The 12,065-nt window shown below is 42.3% G+C and overlaps 1 protein-coding gene across 1 annotated transcript; it reads left to right on the top strand.

Moving 5' to 3' along the window:
- The first annotated feature begins 1,838 nt into the window (after positions 1 to 1,838).
- On the top strand, positions 1,839 to 10,755 carry cdpf1 (cysteine rich DPF motif domain containing 1). Its single transcript, XM_084330787.1, has 3 exons — positions 1,839 to 1,965; positions 9,658 to 9,769; positions 10,200 to 10,755. Exons 1-3 carry the CDS (start codon positions 1,859 to 1,861, stop codon positions 10,326 to 10,328), a joined length of 348 nt encoding a protein of 115 aa, XP_084186913.1. The 5' UTR covers positions 1,839 to 1,858; the 3' UTR covers positions 10,329 to 10,755.
- Positions 10,756 to 12,065: the final 1,310 nt, after the last annotated feature.

Here is a 12,065-nt window from a genome sequence, read left to right as displayed (position 1 = left end):
GTGTGTGTTGTGTGTGTGCTTGTGCGTGGAGAGTTCAGTGTTCAAGGCTCTGATGGCCTGGGGGAAGAAGCTGAGCCTAAGTCTCTCTGTCCTCGTTACTGGTGTTCGCAGGCGTTTGCCTGACCGCAGCAGCATGAACAGGCTGTTGTTGGGGTGGTGAGGGTCTTTCATTATCCTGCAGGCTCTGGATTTGCACCTCTTGTTGTATAGGACCTGCAGGGTTGGTAGTGCAATACCCGTGGTACGCTCGGCTGAGCGCACTACTCTCTGTAGGGCCTTCTTGTCCTCCTTTCACACAGTAGGTTTGGCTCTTTTGGTAGTAAACAAACTCAAATCTTCCGTCTTCCAAAAATACAGTATCCTAGGCCTGCTAGTCCTTTGTGTTGTCCTGCTCACCTTCCGAGGCTTGTTCTAAGATAAGATAAGATATTCCTTTATTGATCCCCTTGGGGAAATTCAGAATTCAGTTCTGCTTGTTCCCTTGTCAGCCTCTCTTCTCTACTGACTCTAAACATGCAGGCTTTTTCTTCTCTCTGGTGTGGAGATTGGGAGGTTGGGGCTGAGATGTCCTGAGGAGGTCAGGGATCTGCCTCCATCTGCTGGCTACATGGCAGTATAGCACCCATCTAGTGTGACATCTTCTCAGACTTCACAACATGCACAGACAATGTACACGACACTGTAATCGGATTATTGTCGAGCATTACTGTTACAATTTCAGTAACTACAGTTACTGATCTGCCAAATGGGCTGCATTATATAGGCTATATTCTCTGTCACAAGTATGGATTATGGAAATTATGTTTGTTTGTCGCTGTGTGGTTCATTTAAAGATCAAGTACAACAATGTTTTAATTCAGTTGAATTCAGACTGTTAATTTTCACGGGTATATTTTTTTCAGCCTCATAGTTGGGTCAAGAACCAACCAAAGAACCTGAAAAATCTAAGCAAATTAATAGATAAAGATGATTAAACAGAAGGTTTTGTAGATACAGTACTGAATTCTGCCATCCGGACACATGCAATTTGAAATATGATTATAGAATATAGAATATCAGGCATAAAATGGTTATGTGATTAAAATGCGATTAATTAGATTAATTAATTACAAATCATGTAATTAATTAGATAAAATTGTTTTATAGCCTGACAACACTAAGAATAATATGAGTGTCCATATTCTGTGAGAAAGGTTGAGTTCCCGTGGGGGGAGGGGTGCCAGAGGGATTGGGAGAACAGGTGCATGTTGCAAAAAGTAAGTGTTCCCATGGAGGAAAGAGGTGGGAGTCCCACCTCTTTCCTCCATGGGAACACTTACTTTTTGCAACATGCACCTGGTGGGAGTGGGGTGTTACTGAGGAGATGGCAGATTGTATTGTGCAGCTACACTGTATTAGTGTATGCTGTGATGTCAACTCAAGCTTCTATGGCAAGGGTAAGTCGTGGGTGTATGACAAGGTGGCAAAGAGCCCTATGGCACGACGGCTGCTCTCACGGTGTGGAGATAGCTTTGACCTTGAGGAGGAGGTGCTAGAGGAGCTGTTTGAGTTCACACGACAAGAAGAGTAGCACCATGGCTGAGGCCGTGCCACAAAGTGGAAGAGAATGAAGAACAAACCATTCATACATCTCCCTCCAGATGCAGATAGCCTACGCCAACACAGCCTCCGTGCCAACTACTTGGCATATCTAGTAGTGCGCCATGCCTCCCTGAAACGTCACCCTTCGCCACTCGAACATGGCTGGTGAGAGGCCTGAGCATGGGAGCAGCGTGCAGTACTCAAGTCTAACAGCGAGAGGCAGCAATAAGCCAACAGGCGTATAGCCTGCCGAAAATGTAATGACGAAGAAGACGACATGCATCCAGAAGAGGTCCCCCAAAAGACGTTCAGCTGCCAGCGTTGTGCTTTAAGCACCCCTTTCACTTACTACGGCCAGAAACCACCTAATACCAGAGCCATTGTGTAAGTGAACATTAAATTGATCGAGTGCTCAATTATTATAGGAACTTTAGACAATGCTAATTCTGCCCTGCTTCTGTTAGCTAGCCTGCTATGCTATTATTCCAGTCAGTCAAGTATCAACTGAGTCCCGAGTCAGTCAGGAAGGAAGCCTTGAAATAAATCACATTACTCAAACTCAGTCATTGTTTATCTGCCCAATAGCATGTGCAAATATTTCACTTGTAAGTTAATTCAGATGTAATTCTTAGAAAACGTACACAGGTACACCTGGAATCGATAAATAAGTCATAGAATGTTGATTGATTGATTGAATGAAAACTTTATTAACAGATTGCCGAATGGGTACAGTACAGTACAGCTCAATACACACAATTGTTAAGGGGATGCAGACCAGAGAAAGACTTTCGTCTTGTTTACATCAGAGTCCCCCATTTTCAATTCATCATAACATATATGACACACACACGACATACAGATAGACAGTACTGCTACATCTATACATTTATGACATACCATATTTGCAAATACAGTACTGTTTGTGATACTAAAAGAGTCTAGAAAAGAGAGTATATACATTTGACGTAGAAACTTTCCTTCCCTGTTTTTTGTGTACCTTATGTGTTTTTTAATAGTCCGAATTTTAACAGTGAGACATAGGCATATTATGCCTTAAAATTACAAATACATTGATACAATACAACTGATGAGTCCCCAGTTAAAAATCATTTAGACATTTTAGAGGTTTAAAAGCAAAAGTGCACATTCTATAGACGTTTTCAAAGTGACAATAACATTCTAAAAAGACCCAAGTTTATTTCCTGTTGCAATGTTTGCTAATGCAATATATGACAGTACATTTGGGCACAAACTGTTCTCTGAATGAATGAAAACTTTATTAACAGATTGCAGAATGGGTACAATACAGTACGGCTCAATACACACAATTGTTAAGGGGATGCAGACCAGAGAAAGACTTTCGTCTTGTTTACATCAGGGTCCCCCATTTTCAATTTCAATCCCCCATTTTCAATTCATCTAGCAACAGAATTCCAGTCAAACCGTCTTATATCGCTCATGCCTAGATGCATTGACCTGCAATGGTTATATTCAAATGGTTGGTGGTCCGGTTATGCAACTTCTTTTGTTATAACTAGGATATTCTCTTTGATACGTAGTGGAATAAAAGTTCCCTGAAATGGATATAAACAAGTCAATTGCAAACACCTCTAACATGTACGGGGAGACATCTTATTGAATTTGCAGAGCTTGCTTGCAGTTAGTTTATAAAGCATTCTTACTGTGTAGTGTGTAATTATAATTGGAATCATTCGATCTTATGTCATCGTAAATAATTTTGAGGCACTGTGTCTGTGAACCAAGCATAAGCCTAGAACTTTAGATGTGGCAGTGACTCAGGAGGCAGAGAGCTGTCGTCTGGTAATCTGAAGGTTCCCAGTTCAATTCCGGCTTCTCCCAGCAGCGTGTTGAAGCGTCCTTGAGCAAGGCACTTAACCCCTAACTGCCCTAGACAGTTTGTTTATTCAGTTAAAAACATTTGAAGTCTCCCATCCCCCCAAAAAACGGTGTAGTGCACCTTTTCAAAAGGGGAACTATGCCCAGTTTAAGAATTCATACACGTTATTGGTCTCAGGGCTGTCCAAAGATATTAGTGAACGTCAACCGCCTCCGCCCTTCACTCACTCCCAACAGCGCCGCAATCCTGGTCCACTCCCTCGTCACTTCCCACTTAGATTACTGCAACTCCCCTCTCTTTGGTCTCCCCCACAAACTCCTCCATAAGCTCCAACTGGTCCAGCTGCTGCCCGTATAATAACCAGAACCCCTGTCATCAGTCACATCACCCCCGTCCTACGCCAACTACACTGGCTTCCCATTAAACACAGCATAGACTACAAGATCCTCCTCCATACATTCAAGGCCATTCACAACCTCGCCCCTCCATACCTGTCCGACCTCCTTCACATCAACATTCCCACCCGGTCCCTCAGGTCTGCCTCCTCCATCAACCTGACCGTCCCCCCAGCCCGTCTGTCCACCATGGGGTCAAGAGCCTTCAGCCGCTCTGCCCCTCGCCTCTGGAACTCCCTCCCCCCCCGACATCAGGAACATTGACTCCATCATTCCATTTAAAACCCACCTCAAAACCCACCTGTTTAGGCAGGCGTATGTCTGATTTTATTTTGTCTGATTTTATATTTTTTATATTTTAATGGATTGTGATTGTGAATTTAACTGTTTTTAAATTGTTGTACGGCAACCTTGAGTGCCTTGAAAGGCACCTTATAGATAGAATGCATTATTATTATTATTATTAACGTGACGTGAACAACAGTAGAGTTTTTTTTAAACTCAAATATGTCATATGTCATCGGGTATAAGGTCTGATATGGCTCTATATAGACAATGGATTGGGAAAGATGGTAAAGGTAACATCTTTTGAGTTCATAGGTACATTTTCTGTTTCAGAACTGAGAACACTACTATAAAATTAAGCTCATTGGGTCCACAAAATAGTCTCCCATTCATTGTCTATGGCACGGCTCCAGACATTTTATCTGATGACATCGCAAGTTTGAGTCTTACCTCTGGTTTCTAGCTTTGGGGAGAGAGTGGTTGGTAGCTCAGGTTCACAAATATTTAGGCCTGCCGCGATAAGCAATAAATCGATTAATTGCCGCGATAATTAAAATGAATGCAATGATTTTGACGGGCGCGATTAATTGCTATTTGCGCGTTTGTTTTAATGAGGCGGAACCAGTGCCCCTTGCAGTCTCTCTCCGTGTGGGTTGGCCGCTGGCGTTACTACAGAGCACAGCACGGGAGCTCCGTGGGGCAGTAGCAACGCCACATAGCTTAACTACATTTCTCAATAGTGTTGCTCCTTTTAACCAAGTAGCGTTATTTGTAGTGTAACGTTAGAATAACACAGAATAACGTTAATACAATTACATGCATCATTGTTTACAATGAACGGGTGGGGCTAGTCAAAGCACTGGAGACGGGGAGAAGTTAAACATGAATTAATTTATTATAACGGGTCGTTTTCGAGTCGTGCTGCAGTGCCTACGCACCACAGCTATTCTATTATATACTGCTATGAGCCTATGACGCTTCCTCCTCATGGTTGATTGCCTGTAGTAGCTGCATCTAACGTTAGTAGCTAACGTTAAAACTAAAAAACACAACCGGACGAGACAAGTTGTCGGCTCATAGGTTCTGCTAGGATAATCACAACAATACTTCCGGTCCGGTCGGTGGGCTTCAAAATAAAAGTCTTAAACCGGAAAAGACGGAGCGGTGGGCTTCAAAATAAAAGTTTTGGGAAATAAATTTCTCAAAAAAATGCTCTAACCGGTCGCAATAATATCGCTTATCGCGATATTTTCGGGGGCAATTAATCGCCCAGCAAATATTGATTGAAGTTTACAAGAGGCCACGGAGGTAACATGTTCTTAATGTGGGTGTTGTGTCCCTTTGAGCATTCACAGTCCTTACTTAACCCTTTCACTGCCACACGGCAGCCGGTTAACCCTTTCACTGTGACAATACAGAAGGTTAGCCCTTTACTATCACACGACCGACGGCGATGCTCCATCCGCGGAGCTAATGATGCTAATGATGGAGCATCGCCGTCAGTTGTGTGATAGTAAAGGGTTATTGATTGATTGATTGATTGATTGAAAAGTTTATTAACAGATTGCAGAATGGGTACAGTTACAGTACGGCTCAATACATACAATTGTTAAGGGGATGCAGACCAGAGAAAGACTTTCGTCTTGTTTACATCAGGGTCCCCCATTTTCAATTCATCATAACATATTATGACATACATGACATACAGATAGACCGTACTGCTACATCTATACATTTATGACATATCAGATTTGCAAATACAGTACTGTTTGTGATACAAAAAGTGTCCAGAAAAAGAGTGTATATACATTTGACGTAGAAACTGTACATTGTACTGTTAACCTTCTGTCGTGTGGCAGTGAAAGGGTTAAATGTTAACAGTAATTACTTAAGCGTCCACAGTTCTTACTTAAGCGTCCACAGTTCTTACTTAAAGGAAAACTCCAACATTTTGGGAAATTAGCTTATTTAACATCTTCCCTGGAGTTAGACAAGAAGATACATACCTTTTTTTGTCTCTGCGTGCATTTTAGCTTTGGGAATAGACGCTCCGTTAGCATAGCTTAGCTTCATCACTGGAAGTGAGTAGGGGCCGGAGCCTTACAGTGCCTTACAGTGTATTGCAAGGTCTGACATTGACCAAACTTGATATGCATGACCTTGGTGGGCTCTAGGTCAACTCCTGAAAAGGGGGTCAATGTCAGACCTTGCAATCAAAAGTTAGGGGGCTAATAACCCTTGCCATAATTTCAGTGCGCCCCCTAACTTTTGATTGCAAGGTCTGACATTGACCCCCTTTTCAGGAGTTGACCTAGAGCCCACCAAGGTCATGCACATCAAGTTTGGTCAATGTCAGACCTTGCAATACACTGTAAGGCACTGTAAGGCTCCGGCCCCTACTCACTTCCAGTGATGAAGCTAAGCTATGCTAACGGAGCGTCTATTCCCAAAGCTAAAATGCACGCACAGAGACAAAAAAAGGTATGTATCTTCTTGTCTAACTCCAGGGAAGATGTTAAATAAGCTAATTTCCCAAAATGTTGGAGTTCCCCTTTAAGTGTCCACAGTTGGGATGTGCATAACGGTTATGTTTAACATGTAACATGGCTCCTAGTGGTCTGCCGTGTGCACAATCTGCTTTCACATTCTAATGGACCTGTCTCAAACCCTGCCCCTTTTCTTGATCCTCCAATCACAACTGTCGCTTACAAGTTTGTCCGAGGTAAGCGACAGTTGTGATTGGAGGATCAAGAAAAGAGGGCAGGGTTTGAGATAGGTCTATTATCTCTCTCTCTCTCTCTCTCAACACGACAATACACATCTATCTAACGTTAGTACTAGGGATGGGAATTGATAAGATTTTATCGATACGATTCCATTATTGATTCTGCTTATCGATCCGATTCTTTATCGGTTCCCTTATCGATTCCCGATACATTGATCATTTAAATAAATAAATTGGAAATGCAACAGAACTAAGCTGGTTAGAATAACAACATGCAACTTGACATTTCTGATTCTGTCATTTATCATTTATTGTTGAGCCCCCATGTCAGAAAAATACAAAAACTGTAAAAAATAAATTAACTATACACTTAAATAAAATAATGTATTTGATAACTAATTTAATCTATTGAACTGTAGTTGCATTCAATAGGTCGTTATTGCAAAAGAGAATTTGTTAGCAATAACCTACCTGTATAAATAAAGGCCAGCTCAGTGTTCTGTCTCTCTCTGCAATGAGCATGGCTATTTAGCTAGCGGCTAACGTTACTTTACCATGTAAATGAATGACTAGGATGCAAAGCACTTTCGGTTTTCACTGCACACACAAAATGGTCGCAATATCGAGCCCTTTAGGTTTTCCTAGTCAAGGAATCAAATAGTCTGCTATGGCTGCATGCGTGGCGCTAACGTTATTGTTTTTAAATGCGCAACTGTCGGAAAAACATGGCATCGATAAGAGGAATCGATAGTCACGGAGGCATGCGATTCCAGGAATCGGACAATTAGGAACCGGTTCCCTTCTGATTCTCGATTCCCATCCCTAAACGTTACCAGGCGACATCTGTACAAGGCTACACACAGCAATCAGCCATGAGTAAACTATGCTTGCTAATGCATAATCAGGGCACGAAATTAACTTTTTGACTCACCGGCCAGTGGCGGGTAGATGGGAAAATTCTACCCGCCAAGCATATTTCTTACCGGCCAAAAAAAATACGCATTTTTGTGTCACATATATATAAAAGAAATTCAGTACATTTCAAGTAGATACGCTATTACGTTGAAGAATAGACACTTAAAGAGGCCAGAGTTAAATTTGTACTCTCTCTCTCTCTGAAGTGACTTATCGCTATCTGCAAACAGCTCCACTGTCTGTGTGTATACTTAGTAGCCTCCAGATGCAGCCAGGATTCTCCGGCGCTGCAGCTGGACCCTATTGGTATACTGTGCTTTGGTCAAATCACATTCAGCATGCCCTCAGCTCGAATACGCATCGTATCAATGTTATAAGACATTGATATCAGGAGCTATCTGTAGCTACTGCTAGCCGGCTAGATAACGTTAAGACAACGCCTCAGTGAACTATTTAGTTTACTGGGACATATAGAGCTAACATGAGCTAACGTTGCCTACCGAGCGAACATAGGTATTATGCACTCGACTATTGCTGGAGCATTTGTTGATATCAGCAGCTATCAGTAGCTAGCCAGCTAGATACCGTTAGACAATGCCTCATGTATTAAACTAAAAGTGAATAGTTGACTGGGTCATTGTTTAAACAGTAACGTTAGCTCACGGAGGTCCGCACTAGACTAGAGCAGACTGCCTCTGTGTTGATACGAGCAGAAGCACGGACTGGGGCGGATATGACTCGTTGCCACGGGTTTTTTCAAAATAAGAGTATCATATGAACCGAACGTTGCTAGCTGCCGGAGCCATCGATATTATGACTGGAGCTGCGCTTGGGGCGGAAATGAGACCCGCACAGGATTTTCAAAATAAGAGTATCGATATGAACTACACGCCAGGTGGCGGGCAGACCTCAGTGTCACTCGCCAAACCGAAAATCTGCCCGCCAATGGCGGGCTCCAATTTCGTGCCCTGTGCATAATGTTAGCTAACTACAAAAATTCAGCGTGCCTTCATGACGACTCATCATTATAGCGACATTTAAAACTGTAAAACTGACTGAAATGATGATGCAGCCACTCACTTCCAAAACAAATGCCATGTTCAGCGCTTATTGCGCTTATATCCGTATTGATCATCAACACTACTCAGACTAGAATGGCAATAAAAAAGCATGCATACTAGTATTTTGTTAATTTGTTCGAAACAGCCCTCAAAACAGCCTTGGAGTCATTGGCCTCTTTCTGCTTCATAACGTTATTCACAGGGTCTTTCTTGGGCAGTATTGTCCTTTGATAATCCATGACCGGCCAGCCTGTTGATTCTTCTGACTTTGACCAGCAAAGGACTTGTTTGAATTTTCTTTACATTAAACCAGTTTTACACCTACACACAATTTGCAGTAAGCTAACGTTACTTCACATGCATTCAATAAATCTTCCTCATTGACAGATTAATACACACGCACACGCTGTTAGACCTCAACTCAACGTGCATGCCCAGTGTGTAGTGAAAGGTCTCTGAGCTAGTAGACCGAAATCTTTTCTGGGGCGGCAAGTACTTGCCTACAAGTGTCCACAGTACTTGCTTTCCGGCCACTATTAATTAGACCATGTCCAACCCTCCCTCCACCCAACCCCCCCAGTGTACAGTTTCCTCCCCCTCAAATATGTATATATTCTCTTTTAGAAACTCTGTCTGTAAATAAACAGTACTGTATATTTGTATGTCATAAATGTCTGGGTAACAGTACTGTATGTCGTGTATGTCATAAATGTCTTTCTCTGGTCTGCATCCCCTTATAAAATTGCTTGAGCCGTACTGTACTGTACCCATTCTGCAATCTGTTAATAACATTTTCAATCAATCAATCAAACCATCTTATGTCTCCTGTTCCATCAGACTACTGGAAGAATGTTTTGTGACCAAGGACCCTTTCAGTCCAGACAAGGAGAAGTTTCTGGTGTTGGGCGCGAGCTGCAGTCTTTGCAACGCCTCTGTTTGTGTTGGAACGGTGAGGTGATGCATGTAATTGTTCAACAGAGTGGGTTATTTACGGTGTGCATGTCCCTGGCTGTACAGCATGTTAACGGCACCGCTCGTGATCCAGGGCTCGAGGTGCTGCTGCTGCTGGTGGTAGATGTCATCATTCCACATTTAGGGCTAATGACATCATGCGTCATTAGTAACATGTTTGAGAATGAGTGTGTACGTGCCTGCGTGCATGTGTATCAGGGATGGGATCAATTCTGAGTGAGTTCAGGAAGTGGATTTTCTTTCAAATATTGAAAAACTGTTGCCATGAAAAGGTTGTATCATCCAACCTATTGAATAAATGAGAGTGGGTGTTCTATCATGAGCAGGTAAATGGCCATTTCTGTTTTAAGTTCGAATTGAAAGGGAATTGAATCCCAAACCATCTTTTTTCTCGCTCCTTCTGACAGGATTGCAGTCTGTTCTACACTAAGAGGTTCTGTTTGCAGTGTGTGAACAAGCACCTGGACCAGTTCCCCCAGCAGATTCAAACGGAGCTCGCCAAGAAGAGTTATGGCTCCAAGACTGCCATCTCATGATCTGCCTTTGATCCAGACCGGGCCGCGGCCGTCAAACCAGCGTGTCCCCTAATCTAAAGCGGTAGTAGTACTAGTTCATAGCACTCACTGATTCATAGTACTCACTACTCTGGTGACGTTGAATGTGTGTTTTACATGATACACAGCCTTGACCAGGTGCCCCTTACATTTAGGCTATAGCTATAGTAAATGTGTCTACTGTACCAAGACATGTAGGCAGGTAACCGCTGTTTGTAAATTCTGTTTCTATTCTAAATCTTATCTAGTCATGTTTGACTGGTGAAGTAGTAAAAGTGGATTTTAGATGTTAGAATCTAGCAGTCACTGTTGGCCTGCTAAAATCCCGTTGTGGTAACACTTTGAATGATCAGATGGTTGTCATTATCCCTCTGCAGTGAAAATCATTAAAATATATTTTTTTATGTATTCATAATTGCTTCTTGGTCTGTCCCTCTGAGACTCATACATGATGGCATTAGGGTCGGCCATTAGGGGCACCCCAGGAGCAGGTAGGACTTTAAAGTGCCTTGCTCAAGGACATGGGCATGTTAGCTGTTGCAGGTTTGAATCGGTGACCTTCCAGTTCTGGGACAGTCTATCCCCCAGGCCAGCCTTTGTTCCACATAGACATATGTTAAAGGATAAGTTCAGCATTTTGGACCCATAGTCCTATTTTCTACTAACCAATAATGTTGATCGGTAGAGTCCCGTCTCGGTACAATCCATGCTGTTCCTCGTACTGGACGCCCGTAGTTCTGGGGAGTTAACATACAACTGACGTGGGGTTAACGGGGTCAGTGTAAAGACCCACGTAATAACGCTGGACAACAAACGTAGCGTGTGCGTTGTGGTCTCGTTCTTAGCATTTATTTTGTGGCTAACTAGCCAGAGCTGCGGGTATCCAGTATGAATAACAGCATGGAATGTGGTGAGAAAAGATTACCAATAAACAACATCATTTAGGAAGCAGGAAAAAGGGCTAAAGAAAATCAGAACTTCATTCACAAAATGAATGTCACCGCATCACCAAAATCTCCTAGTTGAGCATGAATTAATGGAAACGGATACGGAGTGGCTAGCCTAGGCTTCCATTCGTCTGTGCTTAGCCAGGCTAGCTGGCAGCCGGATAGCTTTCTACTGAACACAGAGAGGAAACTGGTATCTATCTTGTTTGACTCTGGTGAAGATGGCAAGCGCATTTCCCATAATGTTGGCATGTTGCTTTAATACACCTGCCATTTTAATTTGCTCACTTGAGTATCTCACTCTTTCATCCACCTTCATTTCTGTGGCCATGGTTTTGGGTTCCACAATATTACCTTTTCCTTGATTGAAAGCAGTACTGGTTGGTGCTTTTCAAACAATGCGTGGACAGTGGTGGGACTACTCCAGTATAATCGAATGGTACTTGTACTTTTCCATTTTCTGGAACTTTCACTCAACTACATTTAAATGGAAATATTGTACTTTTTACCCCACTACATGTATCTGAACCCATCAGTTACTAGTTACTTTAAAGAAAGAAATGGTTTGCATGCAAAACATGGCATAAATTGATCCCTTTAAGTACATTCGATATCAAATACTTAAAATGTCTAGGTAAGATTTTGAACTTTTTACCTTTACCAGAGTACTACTTTAAGATTAGGTTCAAATGTATTGTCATCATACAGCACAAATACAGTACAATGAAAATAAGTTTGGCATCCAAGCAGAGTGCAAATGTAACGGTAAAGT

Source organism: Notolepis coatsorum (assembly GCF_963971535.1).
Source record: "Notolepis coatsorum genome assembly, chromosome: 15".
Classification (NCBI taxonomy): Eukaryota; Metazoa; Chordata; class Actinopteri; order Aulopiformes; family Paralepididae; genus Notolepis; species Notolepis coatsorum.
The sequence above is the reverse complement of the archived record's forward strand: the minus strand, read 5'-3'. Positions and strand labels throughout refer to the sequence as shown.